General features: G+C 47.7%; 1 protein-coding gene across 1 annotated transcript in view; it reads right to left on the reverse strand.

The window, feature by feature from the left end:
• LOC140427130 (tyrosine-protein kinase ITK/TSK-like) overlaps positions 1–18,336 on the reverse strand; it is a 96,480-nt gene extending 78,144 nt beyond the window's left edge. The window contains exons 1-2 of the mRNA XM_072512669.1: positions 18,076–18,336; positions 2,258–2,362 (exon numbers count right to left, since the gene is read on the reverse strand). Of these exons, the coding sequence (XP_072368770.1) occupies positions 2,258–2,362; positions 18,076–18,213 (243 nt within the window). The 5' untranslated portion in view covers positions 18,214–18,336. The remainder of the gene's footprint in view (positions 1–2,257; positions 2,363–18,075) is intronic.
• Between the last annotated feature and the right edge of the window lie 7,243 nt (positions 18,337–25,579).

Here is a 25,579-nt window from a genome sequence, read left to right on the forward strand (position 1 = left end):
TTTCTTTGTTCTTTGTTCTTTGTTCTATTCCCATGTAGGGAGTGTTTATCTGGGAGATTCCCATGTAGGCAGTGTTTAGCTGGGAGATTCCCATGTCGGGAGTGTTTAGCTGGGAGATTCCCATGTCGGGAGTGTTTATCTGGGAGATTCCCGTGTCGGGAGTGTTTATCTGGGAGATTCCCGTGTCGGGATTGTTTATCTGGGAGATTCTCGTGTCGGGAGTGTTTATCTGGGAGATTCCCGTGTCGGGATTGTTTATCTGGGAGATTCCCAAGTAGGGAGTGTTTAGCTGGGAGATTCCCATGTAGGGAGTGTTTAGCTGGGAGATTCCCGTGTTGGGAGTGTTTATCTGGGAGATTCCCGTGTTGGGAGTGTTTAGCTGGGAGATTTCCGTGTCGGGAGTGATTCGCTGGGAGATTCCCGTGTCGGGAGTGTTTAGCTGGGAGATTCCCATGTCGGTAGTGTTTAGCTGGGAGATTCCCGTGTCGGGAGTGTTTATCTGGGAGATTCCAGTGTTGGGAGTGTTTAGCTGGGAGATACCCGTGTCGGGAGCGTTTAGCTGGGAGATTCCCGTGTCGGGAGTGTTTAGCTGGGAGATTCCCAGCGCCAGTAGGCCTCTGCTTCATTTTGTTGCCTCAGTGAGGAATGCCCAGTCGAGACCGCACACAGTCCCATTTCCTGCACAACGGGCTCTGCTCGACAGTGCAGGATGAAATCGGGAGGCCATTTTTAAGCAGCACCCAGATCTCGAGACCGCCCCCCCCACAACCCCACCCCCATCCCCACCGTGGCCTCTGAAATGAAATGAAAATCGGTTATTGTCACAAGTAGGCTTCAAATGAAGTTACTGCGACAAGCCCCTAGTCGCCACATTCCGGCGCCTGTTCGGGGAGGCTGGTACGGGGAATTGAACCCGTGCTGCTGGCCTGCTTTGGTCTGCTTTCAAAGACAGCGATTTAGCCCTGTGCTAAACCAGTCCCTGGGCACCCGGGGGGCACTGCCAGTGTGCCCAGGTGGCATCAGGGGAGCCATGGGCAGCACCCTGCCCAGGACCCGATCAGCCAGGGGCCCCCGATCGCCTGCGAAACCCTCCCCCCCACCAAGTGCTGGTCCACCTGGTACCCATTTGTGGAGACAAGTGCTAAACAGCACCTGGCTGGGGTCTCCTCGGCGAGGGGATTTGATCCTGGGCGCTGGTTAGATGTGGCGAGTGCACAAATGCAGATTTGGGTCTTGCCCGTTGTGGGAAGGATCCAGATCGCGACGAGTCTCGAGATCGCAATAGATCTCGCGAGGAGTAGTGAGCCGGTGTAAGTCCCGAGAGAGAAGCCTCTCGCGATGTTTGCCGGCCGCGTTCGCAGCAGTTAGATTTTGCCCAAGGCGTCTCCCATTTATGAAGGAAATGAGGAGGAATTCTGTTTGAAAATCTTGGGAATCGCACTCCGCAGAGAGCAGTGGAGGCTGGGTCATTGAATATAGACAGGTTTTTGATCTACAATTAAGGGAGTCAAGGGTTACGAGGAGGGAAGCAAGAAAGTGAAGTTAAGGCCACAGTAAGATAAGCCATGATCTTATTGGATGGTGGAGCAGGCTCGAGGGGCTGAATGGCCTACTCCTAATTCTTGTGTTTTTGTGTGGCGGTTCAATCAGGCAGCTCACCACCAGCCTCTCAAGGGGCAATTAGGAAAGGGCAATAATTGTTGGCCTTGCCAGTTATGCTTACATACAGGAATGAATAAAGAAACTGGAGCAGAACCGACTGGATTCACTTTCACTTTTGGTCCTGGTCTGAGTGGGCCTTAGTGGGCCCAGCAGTTAAAATGAGGTCAATGGGATGTGATTTGCCATTTAAAATTAGGATGTAATGGGCGTCCTTCCCATGCCTGAACTCAAGCAAATAAAAATGGCCTGCGGCCATCCAGACCTTCCTATCCCCATATTCTCCCCCTTTCCCTTTCCACCTTTACCCTTTCCCCCTCCCTCACAATCGTAACTATACCCACTCCCCCTTGTTCTCACTGGTTGTGTTACCCATCCAGCCATTGCTGCTGGTCAACGATGGTGTGTGTGTGTGTGGGGGGGGGGGGGGGGGGGGGGGGGGGAGGTAACGGGTTAAAATCAGCCCTTTTGTAAAGAATTGCTTGTAACAGAAACCTTCTTGGAGGGAAGTTCGAACCAAGGTGCACTTGAGGCCCAGTTGGATTGTGAAGCAGCCCAGTTAAAGTGCCCCAATAAAGGATAATTGGCATCATCTTACCTGGAACGGGTACTTGTAAGTGCAAGGGAAGCTGATATCACTCAACACAATCTCCACACATTTGATCTTGGAAATGTCGATGGATCCTTTCAGTATGAGCTTCTTCTGCAAGACACAAGATTCATCATTTAACTCTGTGAAGCAGGGACAGGTCCGAGGTCGAGGTGTCAGCCATCCGAAGCATCACTCAGAGATTTCGAGCACAGGATCAAGAAGAGTAGAACCCTTTGAGCTAAAATGCTTCAGTGCAATACTGAGGGAGTGCTGCGCTGTCAGAGATTTCACCAAGTGGGTACCCAGCCCACTGGGGTATTCTGGTGACTCTGGGCCTGGAGTGGGCAAGGGAACAACCAGCAAAACTTGGAAATGAAAGATACCAGTAAAACTTGTCCAAACTACTCTTGTATCCCTTCAATGGAACTCCAGTATAATGAAATGAATGAAAAATGAAAATCGCTTATTGTCACAAGTAGGCTTCAAATGAAGTTACTGTGAAAAGACCCTAGTCGCCACATTCCGGCGCCTGTTCGGGGAGGCTGGTACGGGAATTGAACCGTGCTACTGGCCTGCCTTGGTAGCCAGCGATTTAGCCCAGTGAGCTAAACCAGCTAGTATAACTAGTGCTGCCGATTTTTACTGGGATTTTGAACTGTCTTTTCCTTCTGGCTCGATGAGGTTTACTGGAAGGGCTCCAGGAATATGGGTACAGGAAGACATTGAACTCTCAAAATTGGCGGTATAGTGACTATGTTAGTAAGACGAGCAATGCAGAGATCTGGACTAATGCTCTGAGTTCAAAGCCCATCAAATCGAAATTGAGTTGAGTTAATTAAAGAAACCTGGAATGAAAGAAGTTAGGGAGGTCTTGTGGCCCAATGCACAGCGTCTCTATGTCAGAGCCAGTAAGCCTTGGGTTCAAGTCCCACCCCAGGACGTGATGGCCAAGGAAGGTGAATTCATAACCCGGCCAAACAGCTTGAGTGTGCCAACCCGCAAATCCTGCCAAACACACTGGTGGTAAGAGAGGGAGAGACTCCTGGTCAGCCACTCTCGATGTGGAGTGGAGCCCCTCAAGCTACAAGCCCCTGGCGGCAGACCAGCCACCTGTTCCGGGAATTACTGGCGATGGAAACAGGCGGAAGTCTGCCTAAGTGACCACTAGATGTGGGAAGAGAATTGGAATTGGAAAGTTAGCCTCAGTAACGGTGGCCACAAAGTTAGCCGTATTGTAAAAACTCCTCTGATTCACTGCTGCTGATCAGGGGAGGAAACTTTCCATCCTTGCCCACTCTGTCCAATTCGTGACTCCAGACCCACAGCAATGTGGTTGACTTTTAACCGCCTTCCACTCAGTTGCATATGCTACGATTTAAATTCTGCTCGTCCCCTGCTAGCCTGAAAACTTTCTGTATAAATTTCTTTCAAAATCCGAAAAGCCTTTTTTAATGAACCCCATGCATTCCAGGGAATTCAAGCCTACTTTATGATATCACTCTTTAGAAATCTAACTTTTGGAAGCTTGGTGAATCTGCACTGCACTCCAGATGTGATCTCTAGAACTGCACACACTATTCCAGATGAGATCTGCATAACTGCAACAAAACTTCCTTTACATTACAAAGGCTGACATACAAATTAGGATCAGGAGCAGGCCATTCGGCCCCTCGAGCCTGCTCCGCCATTCAATAAGATTGTGGCTAATCTGATTGTAACGTCAACCCCACATTCCTGCCTAAATGTAGAAGCCAGGTATTTCTAATACACCTAATATAGGTCAAAGATAGCTGCTTAAGCATAAATATTAAGCCCCAGTTTGAAGTTAAGGATTAAAAACACATATTCTGCAAATTCATTTAATCATTTTCTCCAACACAACTTTTAGGTACATAGTTTTAAAGTAACACAGAAGTCTGATAAAACAAACACTTTTCACTACATTTCTCCAAGGACAAGGGCTGAATCCATGGCAACGAGGTGGCAAGAGCCCAGTAACTTAAAGGCTCTATTGTTCTCATTTCGGGCCATTAGTGATAACAGCCTGAATCACATTCCATAACTTATACAGGCTGAAACATTCTAGACTATGCTGTTTTTTATAAATGGACAGTTTATAAAACATCGAATCAAATGTACTTGATTCCAACATTCTCGAAACATAACAATTTCATAGAAGCAGCATTATTTTCTTTGCTAGATTAAAACAGACAGTTTGATTTACATTTTTCAAGTCATTGTCCAGCATTGCATGACAAGATAACATGAAGTCTCCATTGTTACAATAGCCAAGCCAGAATAAAACCAGTTTCTGTTGGCCTTGATAAAGCACAATATCGCATTCTTTAACATACACAAGTATGCAGAGATGAAACTATTTAGGCATACAAAATGATCAGGGGGTTGGATAGGGTGGACAGTGAGAGCCTTCTCCCGCGGATGGATATGGCTGGCACGAGGGGACATAACTTTAAACTGAGGGGTAATAGATATAGGACAGAGGTCAGAGGTAGGTTCTTTACGCAAAGAGTAGTGAGGCCGTGGAATGCCCTACCTGCTACAGTAGTGAACTCGCCAACATTGAGGGCATTTAAAAGTTTATTGGATAAACATATGGATGATAATGGCATAGTGTAGGTTAGATGGCTTTTGTTTCGGTGCAACATCGTGGGCCGAAGGGCCTGTACTGCGCTGTATTGTTCTATGTTCTATGTTCTATGTAGAAGTAATGTTACATATTAAAGATGGACGGCTTGCCGCCAAATCAGATGCGTTTGAGTCTAACCCAAAACAATTAGGATTATATTGGGGTGTGATTAGATGGCTTAACACAGATATGAAACAGTATAACTGAAGAGTTTCCGCCCGCCATTTTTTGGTAGGTTAGTTGGTTGTTTGGTTGATGGACTTGGTTTGAAGCTGAAGATTAGCTCTCTCTCTCGCTCTCTTTGTCGACTGACTATTCGTTATCTGTCTCCCTGTATTCATATTTCATTTTCAGACTTTGACTTTAAAAGTTATTGTCGAGCTGTTTGCCTAAGCAAGTAAATTTTATCTGTGATTGTTTGAAAGTTCAATTGTCTACAAATTGCCTCTTTGTGAGCCATATGGCGGCTGGACTTTAAAATGACTCTCAATTGTAAGACAAGTAAAATAATTCTTATTTGCACCTGAAAAGTGTCCGTGTGCAGTTTGCACATTCTCCCCGTGTTTGCGTGGGTTTCGCCCCCACACCCCAAAGATGTGCAGGGTAGGTGGATTGGCCACGCTAAATTTCCCGGTAATTGGAAAAAAATGAATTGGGTACTCTAAATTAAATTTTTAAAAGTACAGCAGCATCTATCGGTTCCCATATATCCACAGCACATTGTGACTCCGTCACAGAACTGCAATGGATTGGTTAAACATGATTTACCTTTCAGAGAACACTGCATCAGCCTTTTAAATTATTTTCTCTCCAGCAGGTACCACATTTCACTGCCCTGTGCACAGGGGCCTTCAGTCCCTTTGCACCTCCACCTGTTCCTAGCTCCTCACGATTGTAAATTTTAATGTCTTAAAAGAAGCGACTGCAGATGCATTGGTTGTAAACTTCCCAAATTCCCTAGATTCTGGAAAAGTCGCAGCAGATGTGAAAGGAGTGAGACAGAAAACAGGAAACTAAACCGGATAAATGTCTGCCATTGGGAAATAGCTGGAATCCAGTATTAAGCAGGTAGTGGCAGGTCATTTGGAAGATTATAATACACAGTAACAGTCTGAGCATTGCTGTCTTATTTGGGAAGTAGACTTCTGACCCTTTCAGGGTTTATCGTAATCTTATATTGAGAGACTGGAAGGTGTGTCTGGGAAAGTTTTTTTCTACCAACAGGCAGTAATACCTCCTCCACGGTTTGACGCAGAAGGGTGAAAGCACTTGCCGTGACAACTCCCTCAGCATCATTCAGGTCACCTCAAAGGTCTTTGTAAACAATTGACAACTTTGTCAAGTCTCACTGCGATGTAGGAAGACACAGACGCCAATCAGTACATAGCACGATCTCAGTACTGACCATTTGACATTACCACACTCCCCCAGTACAGAGCTTCCAACAATACAGCACTCTCTCAGTCCTGGATCACCAACAGTGCAGCACTCTTTCCCTACTAAACCTCGGGCAGTGCGGCACTCCTTTGGCACTGCATTGGAGCAAATAATAATCATCATTGTCAACTCGGCATAGTTGTTAGCACTGTTGCTTCACAGCTCCAGGGTCCCAGGTTCGATTCCCGGCTGGGGTCACTGTCTGTGCGGAGTCTGCACGCTCTCCCCGTGTCTGCGTGGGTTTCCTCCGGGTGCTCCAGTTTCCTCCCACAAGTCCCAAAAGACGTGCTATTAGGTCATTTGGAATTTCTGAATTCTCCCTGTGTGTACCCGAACAGGCGCCGGAATGTGGCGACTGGGGGATTTTCACAGTAACGTCATTGCAGTGTTAATGTAATCCTACTTGTGACAATCATAAAGATTATTATTATCAGCAGATGTATTTTACATGTCATTATTTCTCTGGACTCTCTCTCCTCCCCACCCTGTCGCATGTGTAGCAATCCTGTATTCTGTACTGTGACTGGCACATGTACTCCTAATGTCTTAAATGTATTTCTACCTCGGTAATCTCCTCCAGATTTCCTGCCCTCTGACATCGCTGTGTACCTTTAGTTCTGGTTTTATGAATATGATTTTAATGACTTCCCCATTGATGTTCCTGTCTTCAGCTACCCAGACCCTCAGCTCTCGAATATCCTCTCTATATCTCTCCATCAGTCTTTCATCCTTGAAGATGCTTCTGTGATTATCGCTCCTGTGAGTGGCTAACCACAATGAAAGGTGCTATATAAATGCAAGTTGTTGTTGTTTGATAACATTTGCTGCACAGTGTGACGCAAAAGGGAATTTCATTGTGACTGCCGGCAGAAGGGTTTTCCCGCCCTTCCTGTCATAATATACACCAGTATATCATGGTGCAGACACACACTGATGGACACACAGTGGGACCAATCAACATACACAACACCGCAGCCAATCACCAGTTAGAGCACACGTACTATAAAGACAGGGGACAGGAGAGTTCCCGCTCATTCGAGTTGCAGCTAGCTCGGAGGATCGAGCTCACAGCCTGCAACACAGACATTCACCATGTGCTGAGTGCATCGACTGGTTAGGACAAGGCAAAGGTCTTTAGCTAAAGCTAGTATCGCATTAACCCACAGTGAGAGTATGTTAAACAGTTAATGATTCAATAAAATAGTGTTGCACTATTTCAAGTGTTGGTGACCTGTATGTGTTACACGGATCCAGAGCGCCCAACACAACACTTCCGAAATATCCCGGGATGATCACGTGTTTTTCAGAATCAGGGATACTACCCCCACCCTTACAGTCCAGCCCTGGTGACCCCATAGGGAAATATCGTCTGGAAGGTTGGGGAGTTAGGAATCAGGATACTCTATCAGCTCCCAGGGAAGCTCTGAAATCAGGGGTGGTAGTGGGTGGGGTGGGGGGGGGGGGGGGGGCAGGAGGCGGATGTACGGCTACTCAAGAGTGGGGGCAAAGGAAGGAGACCAGTGGACCAAGAGGTGACTGGGGAATAATGTCTTTCAGAGAGGAGGGAGAAGTTGGTCCAGGAATTTAAGGCGGGGTGGGAAGTCATCTGGAGGGAGTGAAGGGGGGGGGTTGGTGGGGGTGGGGCAGGGGGAGGTTAATGGGTTGGCCTGAATGTTGTGATCACTATTGCTCCCAGATTCTGGAACAGCAGGACTGAGGGTGAGGGGGCTGGGGGGGCACAAGAACCAGTAAAGGGGAGAGGTGAAGAGATTTGAGGGGAACATCTGGGAAAGGGGGACGTGAACCTGGGGACTGATCCAGTGAAATATTCACACTATCGGTGAGTGAACAGGGAACACGGGACTGAAACTCGAGCACTCTCGAGGAAGAAACAGGCAGAAAGGGAGGAGGGAGATTTTTGAACTGAAGGCTATTAGACCATGAGATCCTTCACCATGTGCGACTATTAGGCAGAGATGTAAACCTCAATTCAAAGGGAATGGGAGGAGGAATATGGAAGGATCCGGGAGTGTAGCAGGCAGGGAAGGGGATAACATTAGCACAAGGAATGCTGAATGGTCTCCTGTGCGGTAATATTTATGCATCCATGAAGCACTCATTTACAAATGTTGGTGTTGAGTTGTTCATTCTTGGTTCGAGTTATTGGGAGAATAAATGTTCCTCATTGTCATTGGCTAAAAGCACCGTCGTGGAAGTCATGTGATCACCTTTCCCCGGATCTGGTGTCACATGGTCAGGCACCCGTGAGGTCAGAGTGTCATCCGATCAAAAGTGATCAAGAGTTTTGACGAAGAAGAGTCATGTCACCCAGACTCGAAGCGTTAGCTCCCTTCTCTCGCCACGGAGACTGTCAGACCTGCTGAGACCGTCCAGTGTTTTCTGTTTTCGTTTCAGATTCCCAACATCTGCAGTCGTTTGCTTTTATTTTTGTGATCAAGGAATATCGGAGTCTGAAACCACGTGACGGTGGTCTGGAAATGTCCGCGTTTGTACCCTGGGGAATATTTAACCTGGCATCCCTTCACTGAGTGGGACACTGGGCCACCCGTTAAATTGTGAGCTTGGGGGTGAGGTGGAGGGCAGTTGGCAAAGAGTGAATTTCCCCACCAGCTACACAAACACCAAAAAGCAGCCTTTCACTTTACGTAGGTGTGCGCAATCAATTACTCTCGAGACAAGGTGAGTCATACTAATCGTCTCTAATCTGCTAGAACTCTTCCCCAGCAGCTTCGATACAGAAAGTGAAGGCTGCTGGGATGGCATTGGTTCTAATACTCCGCCTCTCAGGGCGGAGCTATGTACATCAGCCAATGGTAGACTCCTGGGTCCAGCCAATGGTCATCCACCTCTCAGGTACCGCAATACCTGGTATTACCACAGTAGTCACATTCATCAACGTAGGGGAGATGGTGGTGCAGTGTTAATGTCACAGGGCTGGCAACCCAAAGTCCCATGCCCTGACACAAATCCCACCACAGCCGCTGAAGTAATTTAAATTCAATAAACAAAATCTGGAATTGAAAGCTAATCTAAGAACATGAAATCATCAACGGGCAGGTTCACTAAGGTGCATTTGGAAATCTGCTATCCTCAACTGGTCTGGCCTGATTTGGTTGCCTCTGGCCTAGCAAGGGCAATAAATACCAGGGGAGCCCCCATCTCATGAGAGGATATGAATTCCAATGAGCTAAGTGCCCTCGGTGGGATTTGAACCGGGATTCGTCGTCCTGTGACATGATAGCCACAGCGTTGTGCTCTGGGGGTGGACAATAAGTGCCGGCCTTGCCACCCACACCACATCCTGAGGACGCAGAAAGAAAGATGTCTGATGCGTCCGCTCCTTTCTAATCTGATTTCAATTTACACTTGTCGAAACAACATTAATTTTTTTTTCTTAAAAGCATTTTATTACAAACTTGTATCAAAGTAAGTGTAGAAACCAACTATTTACTAATACACCTGATAGGTAAAAGACAGCTATTTAGTGTAAATATTAAGCCCCAGCCTTTAAATACCCATTTTACATTCACTCATAACCTCAGGCAATCTCAAAACATACAGAGACACAAAAGAGCATGAAACAGCATAATTCCATTAATGATTAAAACAACACTTTTACTGAGCTAACAAATACATTTGCAAGACAGTTTGACGCTATACTTGTGCTGTACCATTTCTCAGAGCAAGGACATAGCAACGCCATAGTAATATGAAGGCACCATTGTTCATGATGCGGATAACAGCAAAGTCAGCAGAAGACCAGTTTAAACTGGTCACGATAACAGCACAGAACCGCATTCCATAACATGCACAAGTATTCAGACATGAAACATTTAAAACTAATGTTGCACATTGAAGATTGACAGCTAACCGTCAAATCAAACTCATTCGATTCTAACCCAAACCAATTAGGATTACATAGGAGTGTAGATAGATGGCTAAAGACTGATATGATTTTGTATAACCGTGAGGGTCCATACAGCCATCTTTATTCATGAATCATCTATACTTTGATCTAAACTATTCGCTGTCTCTATACTTTCATTTTTCCACTCTAACTCTTGAAGTAAATGCAAGCTGTTTTGCCGTAAGCAAGAAACCATTTCTGTATTATTTTGAAAGTTAAATTGTGTACAAGTTGTTTCTCTTTAAGTCCTTTTTGCTAGCCAGACTTATGAGAGAATAAGATTTAAGTGACTCTCAACTGTGATCAAATAGAGGCAATAAACGATTCTTATTTGCACCCGAGAAGTTTTAACTCAAATTTCTACTGAGTTTTAGTGTTGCAAGTGCCACTAAATCTGCATGGTAGATCCCTACAACTGGTGAGTCAGGCAGGAGGGGAGGAGCCAGCCAGGAAGAAATCAGAAGACCGAAGAAAGACCAGAAGGATGGAAGACCAAAACAAAAGGCTAGACTGGGGTAAGAAATATATTTTTCACCCATTAAAAGTCTTAACTACGCATCAAGCAGTGCTTCGACCCCTAGAAAGAACCTTTTTTATAGACTGTGTTAATTCAATCGGGTGCCGGTCGTTGAAACTAAAATAAAACGGGACTGGAAGAATAGTCACGGTAGTGTACACAGATTACACATAGTTGACAACCAAACAATTGGGTGTAAGGTTGAGTTTATGGCGGACTTGACTCCTAAAATAGATTCAGGACCTTCAAATGGTAGAGAACTACTTCCCACAACGTCCAAGGGAGGTTGCGCTGTACCAGATGTCTCTATTGACGATATATTGGGTGATCTTCGATCTTTGATTTGTAGACAATTTAGACTGTCTGAAGTTGCAAGAACGATTGAATCAAAATATGATATTCCCAAAGAACAGTGGTCCCTTGATAATATCAAGAAGGCATGGGGAAAAACCACATGCATAAATAGAGGAAAACATATGAAATGGTCTTTTGCAGTAAATGCACAGCTCCAAAAACATCAAGAGACAATCGCAAAAACTAAATTAGATCATGACCTTAAGTCCACTAAAGACCAACTAGCAGCAGTTGTTGAAGAATTCCGAGATGCAAAATCTAAACTTGAACAATGTGATCAGATTAGAACATTATTGAAAAATGAAACCTTTAAAGTTCAACAACAATCATTTCAAATTGGTGAATTACAACGTAAAAATACTGACTCAGAATCCAAACTTCAACAGTTAATATCAGAAAATGATGGTCTTAAAAGTCAAAATTGCCAGTTACTTAAGGAAAAATGTATTTTGGAAAGTGACATGGACACCATGAAATGTCATAACAAATTACCGACAGACAAATTAACAGCTCAAAAGCCTTCAAATCTCTCTTTAAAACATCAGCTGAACTCTCCAAAGCAAACAGTGCTACCAACAGGAAGAGTTGAAATGATTTTAACTAAAGCCCAAGATGTACCAGTGATATCTAAACCAAATCCTACATTATTGCAAGTTGCTACTGACATGAAAACAATGAATACACTGATTGAAGTTCCACAGGGTATCTGGCCAAATGAATTATTTGTCAAGGACACTTTTACCCCAGAACCGTTATCTTACTCTGAGACCGACCATGAAATGCTGCTGGCCCCGATCCAAAAGATCATGGCAGATTTAATAGACTGTGAGATTTTTAAACAAGTAAAGCCTATTCGGTTGAGCAATGAGCCTAGTGGCAAACAAAGTGTAATACAACTTAACCCATTAAGCACCAAACAGCTTGGAGTTAAAGTGATAAAGACAACAGCCTGGGTTTTAAACCATTTAAAAGAGCTATCAAAAAACCATTTTGTCACTGGTTTAAAACCAGAACTGTCTGCAGCTTTAAACTTGATCCTACCCAGACCTCAGTCCGAAACCGCAACTGCTAAAAAAAGCATGTCAAGAGTTGCCTCTCTTCCTCCGTTAACGACAAATCTGTCCAGAAGAGAAATGAAATTCCTTTCTCGTGTTGAAGACGGCCATTTTGCGAGTTTCAGATTTCATGATTACCAACTGGTCTCCTACGATGAAGGCCCACCTCCTGGCTACAGGGATACGCCTCAAGTCACGTATCGCTAAAAAGTTGCAAGAACTGTTAACTCGAGAAAACTGTCATTATTTTGAATGTTGCTTTATTAATTTTAAGAAATTAACAAATCTTGTTAGCTGTGCTTCCTTTAACAGTGTCGACGAATTTATCTACAGAAAACCAAGTTCATTCAGCGCAAGATTGGTTCAGTCATATATTCAATATGTTATTGTGTTTGATATTTTAAAATAAATTTTTAAAATTAGCTTGAAAATTAAAACTTCAGACAATGTGGAAGCTGTTTTCTGAAAAAAAACCACACAATTTTTATTAAAAGCAAATCTATGTTCCAAGAGAACACTTGTTCTAAGACAATTGATAACGGGAATTTGGCAGCAATCCAACTTTTACTCCCAGTCCATTTGAGTGACATATATTTTTAAAAAACGGTTGAGAAAGATGCGAATGGCATCATTCCAAGCTCTACGCCCCTTTTTGTTTCTGTAGGAAAATTAATCCTTTCAACAGTTTTTGCGTATAATTCAGAAGATGTCAAAGACTTGTCAATTCACATCCAGTACAAAGTTTAAAAAAAAACTTGACCAACCCTTTGATTACACTCTTTGGGGTTGACTTTCCAATTGGTTGGGTGGCACAGGAATTGACATCATTAAGGGACTTTTCCTATTTTGCATATTTGGACTTATCATTTACGTACTAATGTTGCTGATCAGATACTTTGGCGAATGCATGCCTACCTATAGTGCCCCACCAATCCACATGGTTCATATTTATTCATAAGCACCACGAGCCAATAGCATCAAAATGGAAAGTTTCTGTTGAACTATTATTTACTGCATTATTATTCATTTATTAGTGAATTATTATTAATAATTTATTACTAAATCATATACTAAACTTCAGTTATTTTACTGTATAATCATTCTATTTGTATCCATGAAATTATTATTATTAATTGTTTATTACTGAATTATGTAATCATGATATTAATTTTTAATCGGTGTATCAATGTTTTAAGCAATACTAAGGAAAGAAAAGTTGGATCGACGCATCACATGTGAAGCGCGCGTATATATATTACGATCTGTAAAATGTTTACCGTAATATTAATTCTCAGTTATTTGATTAGCTTTGTAAATGTTGTACCAGGACTGAATGAGAACACATTCCTTCACACATCTAAGATAGATGCTAAAAATTTCAACATTTCCAATTGTTGGGTATGCATTGCTACCCCTACTAACTCAGGAGAGGGTATTCCCTTCTTAACTACCCCCTTTAATGCTTCAGAAACAGCAGAATGGTACATCTATCAGAGTGTCCCTTGCTCTGTAGTGTTCCGTTCTGGAGCATATTCATGTGAAAAAGGAAGGTGCAAGATTTATTTACAGAAATTTATTAACTTAGGGAAATCTGCGGGCTATCCACTAAACACCTTTTCAGGATGGCACCAACTTAAATATAACCCTAACAAAAATCCTCAATATGTTAGCCTCCCAACTAATATTAAACAAAAAGGATCAATATGCCTCATTAGTAATCACTCTAAAGGGATGAAAATAGGCAATAGTGTTTGTGCTAATTATTTAGATGTTAACACAGCTTATAAATGTACACAAAATTTATTACAAGGAACTAAACGGTCCTCAACAATAACAGGCATACGTAACATCACAAATAATAAAACGTATTTTATTTGTGATGATAGGGCATATTCCTGGCTCCCAAAATACTGGTCAGGAACTTGCTATTTAGGAGACCTAGTACCTGCTATCCGTCATGTTCCTCATGTCCCTTATGTTTCAGAACTAGCCACTCGAAGAAATAAACGTTCCATAACCTTACGAGATGCAAGGGATTGAAAGGCAGGTTGGGGGATTTATCAAACCGGCTCATCATTCAGATCCTGGTCAATGGTGATATCATCGTCTCAACTACTGATGGTCCCATTGTAGTCCGTATATTGGAAATAGTGAACAGACTGAGGCCAGATTTATTCTGCATTACTCCCATGACGTAACGGCATCAAACTTACAATTATTCCACGATAACAGTTGTGTAACCCCATCAAGGCCTCTTCCAGAATCATTATGTACAAAAGCAGCTTGCATTTACACAGCACCATCGACATAAAGCAGCGGTTCCCAAATTGTGGTGTGTCAACCCCTTGGGGGGGGGGGGGGGGTTGCAAAATGCTTTAGCCCAGTTCTTGGGGAAAATTCCATGGAGGAAGCAAACGTGGTTATACGCCAAATTTCTAAGCTTACGGGAAAATGACATTTGGTGCTTTTTTCGCCAAGTATGAGGGAATTGACGGACATTGCGTGTGCCATTGATTCGACATATGTACAAATAAATAACTAAACAGAATTACGAAAATGCAAGCCTATTAAAAGCGAATCCAGCATAACTAAGATACGTGGTTTTTATTTGCATTATTCAGAAGCAGCTATCAGTTTGGCGCCCACCCAGTGAGCTACACATGATACCAGACCTGCTGGCTCGCTCTGGTGAGACATGAGTGAACGTTCTCATTTAATAGTTTGTCTGCCTGTCAGCGTTTTCAACGTGTTATTTTTAATTCGAACAGTTTTACACCCCACGGTTACGAAACATGTTTCGTAACCCGAGTTACGAAAGTGAAATCTTGGAAGAGTGTTGCTGTTTTCATAATGTAACATTAGTAATGTAATGATAAATAATAATGTAATTATTAATGGTGTCATGAGGAAAAATAATTTTATATTTCCAAGATCACCACTTTGACAATTTTTACATTATTTTCATTTATAATTTATTCAGAAAGTAAATCTCTGGGACATGCTTATTTTTAGGCAGGGGGTTTGCAAGGTTTGGCGTTTTCATGAAAGCAGTCTGTTGGATGTTAAAGTTTGGGAATCACTGAAGTCCCATGGCGCGTCACGCAAACACGTGCTCACACACATTCACGCTTGCACACACGCACAAACTTACACACACTCACGGCCACACACACTCACACTCACAAAACATGCAGCACAGAACTACACAGTCACAAAAACACAGTCACACGAAAACAGGCACACACTGGACTTCTTCTATCTGTGGCTTATGGTCCTTGCAAATACGTATCTGTGCTGCTTGGTGGATTCAACTATTAGTGCCCAAGGACCAGCCATATTCAGCGGCTTCATAGGAACATAGGAACAAGAGGAGGCCATTCGGCCCTTTGAGACTGCTCCACCATTCGATGAGATCATGGCTGATGTGATTGTGGTCTCCAATCCACTTTCCTTCCTGCTTTCCGTAACCCTTGACTCCCTTGTTTATCAAGAATCTGTCTAACTCAGCCTTGAATATATTCAGTGACCCAGCCGCCCCTGCTCTCTGCGGAAGAGAATTCCGAAGACTTACGGTCTTCCGAGAGAGAACATTTCGCCAAAGTTAAATTAGTCTCCTAGTTCTAATCTACCCACAAGTGGAAATATCCTTCTGGTTCTTACCCCCTCAGGATCAAACATGTTTCAGTGAGATCAGCCATCATTCTCCTAAAGTCCAATGGGTTTATTCATCAATGACCCTCTCTTCACCTTGGGAAGAAGTGGGGGTGATTACACCATGCTCAGCACCATTCACAATTCCTTAGACACAGAAGCTGTCCATGTCCAAATGCAGAAAGACCTGCACAATGCTTAGGTTTGGGCTGTGACATTCACTACACAAGTGCCAGGCAATGACCATCTCCAAGTAGAGAGAATTTAACCATCATCCCTTGACATTCAATGGCATTGACATCGCTGAATATACCCGCTACCTCGGAGGTTGCCATTGACCAGAACCTGAACTGGACTGGACATATATATACTGTGGTTACAAGAGCAGATCAGAGGCTGGGAATTCTGCAGTGAGTAACTCACCTCCAGGCTCCCCAAAGTCTGTCCACATTCTACAAGGCACGAGTCAGGAATGTAACGGGATACTCTCTGCTTGCCTGCATGAATGCAGCTCCAAAAGCGCTCAGGAAACTCAACACCATGCAGGTCCAAGCAGCTCATTTGATCGCACCCCATCCACCACCGTAAACATTCACTTCCTCCGCCGTGTATCCACCATCTACAAGATGCACTAAAGGAACTCACTTTAACAGCACCTTCCAGACCCGTGACCGCTACCATCTAGAAGGACAAGGGCAGCAGACACATGGGAACTCCACTACCTGCAAGTTCCCCTTCAAGACACTCACCATCCCGACTTAGAAATGTAAAGTGAAAACAATCTAGCGCTGTAGCATGTTCCTCGCAGAAACTTGAGTCACAGAGGTGGATTATAAGCATTTTAAAGGGGAGGGGGAGAGCTAAAGAGGCAAAGAGGTTTAGGGAAGGAATTTGATGCCTTGATAACTGAAGGCCCAGCATCCAGTGGAGCAATGGAAATCGGTGATGTGTAAAAGGCCTGGACTGGAAGAGTTTACTGATATCCGAGGGATGCACAGCTGGAGGTGAGTACAGTGATAGGGAGGGGCAAGGTGATGGAAGGGGCTTGAAAACAAAGAGAAGTTTTTAAACGGAGGTGTGGCTGGACCAGGAGTTAAAGAGTTAATATGGGTCAATGAACGCAGGGGTGGTAGGGGAACGGGGTCTGGTGACAGTTATGAGGCTCAGTTTTGGATGAGCTGAAGTTTACGCGGGGGGGGGGGGGGGGTTAACGCCGGCTAAGAGAAGCACTGGAATATGTAACGCTGCAGAGTTACAACATGATGTTACACAGTGCACAGACCTGGCATTCCCACTGGCTGGGTGGACAAGGCAGAGCAGCCGAGAGTGAGATACATTGACACATAATATGTCACAAGCCATCGTGGACAAACACCAAAGGTCCCAGCACCAACCGTGCCAATGTTGACACTTCAGTAACTGAGGAGCCCAACGCTAAAAATAAATTTAGCTTCACACTTTTCACACCAGCTCAGTGACCACTGTGAGTGGTGAGGGATTAGTTGTGCCCCTACAAGGACCGGATGAGCTTGTGATGCAATAGAATCATCAGAGAATTTCATAGAATTTACAGTGCAGAAGGAGGCCATTCGGCCCATCGAGTCTGCACCGGCTCTTGGAAAGAGCATCCCTACCCAAGCCCACACCTCCACCCTATCCCCATAACCCAGAAACCCCACCCAACACTAAGGGCAATTTTGGAACTAAGGGCAATTTAGTATGGCCAATTCACCTAACCTGCACATCTTTGGGCTGTGGGAGGAAACCGGAGCACCCGGAGGAAACCCACGCACACACGGGGAGAACGTGACTCAAGCCGGGAATCGAACCTGGGACCCTGGAGCTGTGAAGCAATTGTGCTAACCACTATGCTACCGTGCTGCCCCTACAGTGCAGAAGGAGGTCATTCGGCCCATCAAGTCCGCACCGGCCCTTGGAAAGAGCACCCCAACCAGGCCCACACCTCTCTCCCCGTAACCCATCAACAAAGCCCGTTGGAGCCACCATGTTGGCACTGGGGGTGTGACAGAAGGTGGGCAGGTGAGACGCAACCCTGAAGATCTTTACCAACAGGCAAACATGCGAAACAACGAACGAGACCGCATACCCAAAAAGGGCTCAAACCGTGACCGAGTCGCACGGCCGCAGCTGATGGAGCGTGCGAGATTGGTATTAGGCGTTGGTATTGGCCAGCAGTGAATAAGCAGACAAAGAGAGAAAGAGAGAGAGACATACCCCTGTACGACACTCATAGTAGGCCAGTCTGGATTTGGTCAGAATGAAATATCGTTCCTTGTAGTTGGAGGGCGAAGTCCTTCGTTTCTGCTGCGAGCGTTTGATGAGGAACTCCTCAAGGATGGAGTTGGAATTCATTCTAATTGCGAATGTCCCTCCCCATTGAGAGAGAGCGAGACAGGAGTGTGTCAGAAGTTTCAGTGAATATTGCAGTGCTAAGGGACAGCGTAGGTGCACAGTTACTGATAGCTGAGAAACTGTCAGGAAAATGCGCTACGTTGTCTTCAGCCTCTGATGAAGGTAGAATGTGAAACCACATCCTTTGCAAATCAAGCGAGCAGGCAGATAACAAAACGCAAAGAGTATCGCACCAAATTCAGCACAAGCCAATCATTGCCACCGATTAAAAATAAGAAAAATCTTTTGATCCTATTAGAGGAAGATTTTGGGCAGATAACCCGGTTCTCGGTAACTTCACAATTGATCGGGGCTCTGATAAAGTTATTCGTGAGAACGTATTTCCATCAGTGTGTGAGTAATCAGAGGGAAGTAATTCAATCTCGAAACAAACACAGGCAGAATTCAGAAGAGTTTGTTTTTACAGAAAGTGCGGAATGTTCAGCCAGAAGCAACTGGAGGCCAGAGGCCCAGAATCTATAACAGCCCCCAATGGAGGAGGGTAGAAAGAAATGAAAAGGAAGCAGAGGTGTTGCTGGAGGATGTAGGACTGCGAGGGAGGTGCAGGTGGTCTCATGTCTGAGTTAACAGATGCCAGCGTGAATTTCACTATCGCTAGAGACTTTTAATAATAAAGGAAAATTTAAGACTCTGAGATCCATATTCAGCAAAGAAACAGAGGGTCAGTGCTGAGGGAGTGCTGCACTGTCAGAGGGTCAGTACTGAGGGAGTGCTGCACTGTCAGAGGGTCAGTACTGAGGGAGTGCTGCACTGTCAGAGGGTCAGTACTGAGGGAGTGCTGCACTGTCAGAGGGTCAGTACTGAGGGAGTGCTGTACTGTCAGAGGGTCAGTACTGAGGGAGTGCTGCACTGTCAGAGGGTCAGTACTGAGGGAGTGCTGCACTGTCAGAGGGTCAGTACTGAGGGAGTGCTGCACTGTCAAAGTGTCAGTACTGAGGGAGTGCTGCACTGTCAGAGGGTCAGTACTGAGGGAGTGCTGCACTGTCAGAGGCTCAGTACTGAGGGAATGCTGCACTGTCCAAAGGTCAATACTGAGGGAGTGCTGCACTGTCAGAGGGTCAGTGCTGAGGGAGTGAGGCACTGTCAGAGGGTCAGTACTGAGGGAGTGCTGCACTGTCAGAGGGTCAGTGCTGAGGGAGTGCTGCACTGTCAGAGGGTCAGTACTGAGGGAGTGCTGCACTGTCAGAGGGTCAGTACTGAGGGAGTGCTGCACTGTCAGAGGGTCAGTACTGAGGGAGTGCTGCACTGTCAGAGGGTCAGTACTGAGGGAGTGCAGCACTGTCAGAGGGTCAGTACTGAGGGAGTGCTGCGCTGTCAGAGGGTCAGTACTGAGGGAGTGCTGCACTGTCACAGGGTCAAACTGAGGGATTGTTGCGCTGTCAGAGGGTCAGTACTGAGGGAGTGCTGTGCTGTCAGAGGGTCAGTACTGAGGGAATGCTGCACTGTCCAAGGGTCAATACTGAGGGAGTGCTGCACTGTCAGAGGGCCAGTGCTGAGGGAGTGAGGCACTGTCAGAGGGTCAGTACTGAGGGAGTGCTGCACTGTCAGAGGGGCAGTACTGAGGGAGTGCTGCACTGTCAGAGGTTCAATTCTGAGGGAGTGCTGCACTGTCAGAGGGTCAGTCCTGAGGGAGTGCTGCACTGTCAGAGGTTCAGTACTGAGGGAGTGCAGCACTGTCATAGGGTCAGTACTGAGGAAGTGCTGCACTGTCAGCGGGTCAGTACTGAGGGAGTGCTGCACTGTCAGAGGGTCAGTATTGAGGGAGTGCAGTACTGTCAGAGGGTCAGTACTGAGGGAGTGCTGCACTGTCAGAGGGTCAGTACTGAGGGAGTGCAGCACTGTCAGAGGGTCAGTAATGAGGAAGTGCTGCACTGTCAGCGGGTCAGTACTGAGGGAGTGCTGCACTGTCAGAGGGCCAGTATTGAGGGAGTGCAGCACTGTCAGAGGGTCAGTACTGCGGGAGTGCTGCACTGTCAGCGGGTCAGTACTGAGGGAGTGCTGCAGTGTCAGATGGTCAGTATTGAGGGAGTGCAGCACTGTCAGAGGGACAGTCCTGAAGGTGTGCTACACTGAAGAAATGTTTTTGGTGAATTGATATAAGAGAAGCAATTATGTTGCGGTCTAAAGGAACAATATAATTCTATCTAAAAGCAACTCCGAAACATTGTAAATTAGATGCACGGAACCGGAATGACTTGGTCAGGGCAAGGGAGCCCGAGAGGAATTATCCAGAGGGGTGATACCCCGTCCTCCGAGGACATTTCAGTAATAATACTGAATAAAAAAACAGCCGGGGGGGGGGGCTCACCTGACGCATTAGTGACCCGGTTTGTCCAATACCTGCTGGTCAATCTGAGCTTGGCAGCAATCCAGATGGACTTCATCCTTGAGTTGTCACAGAGATGACTGCTGAGATATTGGAGATGTTGGTTTAACCCAAAATTGCCCAGATTCTGGAAAGATCTCATCAGATTGGAAAATGGCGAAGGTGACTCTCTACTCAAGAAAGGAGAGGAACAGAGAGCAGGGAACTACACGCAGTTAGCTTAACACTTGTCATCAGGGAAATACTGGAATCCATTCTGAAGGAGGTTATATTGGGGTACGCCGAAAATCTCAATGCAGGAAGGCAGATTCAATGGGCTCGATTCTAATTGATAGCGAGCGGGAACTGCCGCGAGTTTCCCAGCGCCCGGCCCGGCAAGACCGTCACCGCAATACAACGTTAATTGTTTATTGGTCCCTTAAGGAGGCCCCACGGGCTTCACGCCGCAAATGAAGGCTCGTCAGTCGATTCGCCGGGACCGCACTCGCCTGCCCCCCCCCCCGCTAACAACGTCGAGCAGGACATAAACTGCTCTTGCTCAGCCAACCCTACCAGCGCGCAACCAGGGGCCCAGACAACCAACCCCACGATTCGGGGATGCTGACCTGGGGAGGCTCCTGGAGGCGGTTGAGACCAGGAGGGATGTCCTGTTCCCCTGAGGGTCCCGGAGAGTCAGCCACGGGGTAACCAATGCCGCCTGGGAGGAAGTGGCAGTGGCCGTAAGCTTGGGCAGCGTGACCAGGAGCAGCCGCACCCAGTGCCGCAAGAAGGTCAGTGACCTACACCGAGCCGCATGGGTGGGTTGGCACCATACCCTCCCCTCACAAGACTGCACCTGGCACCAAGTGCCCAGCACCGTGCCCTGGCTCACCCATGCCGCACCCTCTCCAAGCCCCTCCCCAAAACCTTCTTCCCCACCCCAAACCCCCCCCCCCCTTCCCCCCCCCAACCACCCTCTCCCCGGAACCTCCCCTCCGCCTCTCGCACCGAACCGCGCGTGCGGCTAATGATGCCCTGTGTCTCTGCAGGAGAAGTTGGCCCATAACTGTCGGCAGAGGGCCCAGACTGGTGGTGGGGTGCCAGACATCAGAATCCTCATCACCTTTGAGGAATGGACCCTGAAGGTTGTGGTGGTGACCGAGGACAGAGGGTCACCAATGCGGAGGTCAGTGTGTGCCGCAGAGGTGAGGACCCACCGGGCCCCACCCAGGTGGACTGTCACACGTCAATTGTTTTTGCCAAACTGAATGACCCATCCCTCCCACTGAGCATATGTCCATTGTCCCTCAGGACCTCCAGCCGATGGCGCCGGCCTATCCGAGAACACCCCAGAGGAGAGCTCCGAGGATGCCACTATCGAGGCGCCAGAGGTATCATCCCCACCCTCCACCCGCACAGAGACAGGCACCTCTGCCAGGCTTCTGGGGCACAGTCTGGTGAGCCCCACACAGTTGCTGATGTACATCAGGCGGAGGCAGGAACCCCCAGACGAGACAGCAGTTGGACTTCTGCTGGATCCCAGGACCCAGCTGGGTCCCAGTCTGATGCTGAGCCTCTGGTACCTGGGGCTGATGGAGACGATAGGGTGTGCCGATCAAATTCAGAGGGGATGTCAGCGACACTAAAGCAGGTCTCTAGCTAATTGAAGTAGTCCCAGTGTCTACAGGTGCAGGAGATATCGGCATCGACGCGTGGCACAGAGTCCAACACTGCTAGGGTGGCGGTCGCAGTGGCGAGCCAGGTGCACGCCATCAGCAGCATGAGTAAAGGTGTCCAAGTTGTCGCGCAGTCAATGACAGCCATGGCTGAGGGTCTCGGCAGAATGCCTGACTCACTGGAGGACGTGACCCAGTACCAGGCTGACGTTGGTGAGGTTCTGCGGGACATGTCCCAGTCTCAGATGGGCATTGCCGATACACTGCAGAGCTTGCTCCAGTCACTGAGGAGCATCGTCAAGTATATCGACATCATGGCGCAGACATTGGGGAGCCGCCAAGGCTGGCAGAGCCTGGTGATGCAGGGGCAGCCGGGATTCAATCCAGCTGCCCCCTTGTCCTAAGGTGAACCCAGGGCCCTATGGCCACCGACCGGGAGGAGGGGGGCACTGGGTGCCAACCTGGACCCATCCCATGGAGCGGCGATGGTGGCCACTGCTTCCCCGGGTTCCACCCCTCTGATGACGCCACGTCTCACCTGGGACAGGGTGGCACGGTAATATCATCACTCCGCTGCCCTCAACAGTTACCCGCTGACAGTGCCTACACTGCAGGGGGCGGGCTGCACGGGGGTGGAGGGTAGCGATCAGGCCACGTCCTATATGAATCGGGCGAGTATAAGGGCCGCCCTGGTCCTCCAGGCTTGCCGGACCCTCGCCGCTGCTGCTTGTCCTGCAACCTCTGCCTGGTCCTCCGGTTCCTCCCCAGGATCGTCGTCCAGCCCCTGCTGGACCGGAACCTCCTCCTCTTCCTCCTCCTCAGAGGTGGCCACATGTTCCTCATCCTCCACCTCCAGCACGTTGCCCCGCTGCTGCGCCAGGTTGCGGTGGACGCAGGTTGCAGGGGTGTACTGCAGGGCACCACCGGACTGGTCGAGGCATCGGAACCGCATTTTGAGCAGTCCGATGGACCGCTCAATGACAGCCCGGGTGGCCACATGGACCTCACTGTACCGGGTCTCCGTATCGGTCTCCGGCCTCTGTACTGGTGTCATTTGCCAGGCCCTAAGTGGATCCGCCTTATTCCCCAAGAGCCAGCTGACCAGCCTGGGGTGCTCCTCGAAGAGTTCAGAGATTTCTGACTGCCCCAGGTTGTAGCTGTTGTGAACACTCCCTGGGAAGAGTGCACACACGTGCATGATCTTCGTGTTGCACACGAGCTGGATATTCAGGGAGTGGAACCATTTCCTGTTGATGTAGGGCACTCCCAGATAGCCCGGTGAGTGCAGGACAACATGTGTGAAATCTATCAGCCCCTGGGCCTGGGGCATCCTGGTGATGGCGGAGAAACCTGCTGCCCGGGCATCCGGTTGGGCTTGGTCCATGTCAATGTTGATACAGTTTTCTGCCCGGTACAGGACATTCGTGACCTGTCAGATGCACCTGTGGACTGTGGCCTGTGAGATACCACACAGGTCCCCCTCGAGCCCTGGAATGATCCTGCGGTGTAAACGTTGAGGGCTGCAGTGACCTTTATGGCCACAGAGAGCAGAGGTCCTCCTCCTCCACGTGGTGCCAGGTCCGCGGGGATATGGCACAGGTACCGCACCGTCTCCTTGTCGATGCGGAGCCTCATGCCCCACGTGTTCTCCATCATCTGTTCGAATGACCAGTCATGACTGTACACCTTGGGCTATCGTGGGCCTTCCCCTCTGGGTCCCTACCCAGGCCTGATGGGCAGCTGGGTCCTCAGGGTGTGGGGAGGGGGCCATCGCATGGGCCACCGTCTCGAGCCTCTGTTGACGTTGCTGATGCCTCCATCTCCGGCGCCTGGCCACCCGGCCTACCAGCATCACCATCAGGGCAAGTTCCGCAAGGTCCAAAATATCGTCCATACTGTTCAATATCTGTAAGGAATTGGGAGAGAGTGTTAGACTGACAAACAGCGATGTCTTCCACCTTGGGACACTCCATTCCCCCAGACTCTGTACCCTGGACACCCGCTCATAACATCACCTGGACCTGGCACTGGTCCCCTCCTTGTTACATTCACTCATCCTCCGGCTCTGGACATGTCCCCGGAACTGTGTCCCATTCCCTGGGTGTTCGGATATTGGCTGCTGGGTGTGTGGTGGTGCCTCCCGCAGTGTTCAAGCACAGTGTCCAGCTGCCACGGACTGTTTGGGACGCAAGGCAAGAACTCCCACATGCTAATGTGGCCCACCCACCCACAGGAATTCACTTGGGATGTGTGAAGTGCTCACTTAACTACGACTGCCAATTTCCTGTTAGCAATAGCCTTCAGCCGCACGGCCAGAGGCCGCCACGGTCAGTGGGGGTTATGGTGGTGGGTGAGGCAGACTGGCAGGGGCTTGGGTTGCCGCGGAATGGGTACACACGATCCAGGGGTTGACAGCCGCACACGGTTGCCCTCCCCAGCTGAACACCCCCTCCACCCCCTGCTCCGAACCACCCACCCCCATGGTGGGCCACTCCAGCCGAGATGAACCCTCCCACCCCACCGTTGCCCCCCCCCCCAACCCCCCACCTCCTCTCCGAGCACAGGGGCAGCAATCCCAGGATCCCCCGGGCTCTTTGCCTGTGAGCAAAGATGGCTCCTCACCTCCTCGGCTCCCCACAGAAGCCCTTCCGCCAGATTCACGTATTTACTAATCGGCGCCAGAGTGACCACTTGCTGGGGAGGCCGTTGGATATGGGGTGGCTCCTGTTCATTGTATGGAAATAGGGCTTAAGTGGTGATCTCGCCATGCTACGGCGGGATCCCGATTTTGCCTTCGGGAGTGGGCCGGTTGCATCGCAAACGGTTTGGTGCCCTGCATGGTTCTCATTTTTGGCCTCTCCCGCTAGTCACCAGTCTCGTCGCGCTCTCGCTCGAGCGCAAAATGCTTTTGTGAAAGGGAAATCAGAATTGACTAATTTATTGGAGTTTTGTGAGGAAGTAACACGCGATGTGAATAAAGGGGAATTTGTGAATGTGCTGTAATTTAATTCCCATAAAACGTTTGACAAGGTGGCACTTCAAAGGTTGCTTTGCAAAACCAGAGCTCATGGTGTAGAGGTTAACATAGTTAGAAGATTGGTTGTCCAACAGGAAACAGAGTATGGCAGCAAGGTGATTATACATCCTATCTCTTATAAACCTTTCCAAGATTTTGCCCACAACAGAAGTAAGGCTCACTGGTCTATAGTTACCGGGGTTGTCTCTACTTCCCTTCTTGAACAAGGGGACAACATTTGCTATCCTCCAGTCTTCTGGCACTATTCCTGTAGACAAAGATGACTTAAAGATCAAAGCCAAAGGCTCA

Source organism: Scyliorhinus torazame, chromosome 7 (genome assembly GCF_047496885.1).
Source record: "Scyliorhinus torazame isolate Kashiwa2021f chromosome 7, sScyTor2.1, whole genome shotgun sequence".
Taxonomy (NCBI): domain Eukaryota; kingdom Metazoa; phylum Chordata; class Chondrichthyes; order Carcharhiniformes; family Scyliorhinidae; genus Scyliorhinus; species Scyliorhinus torazame.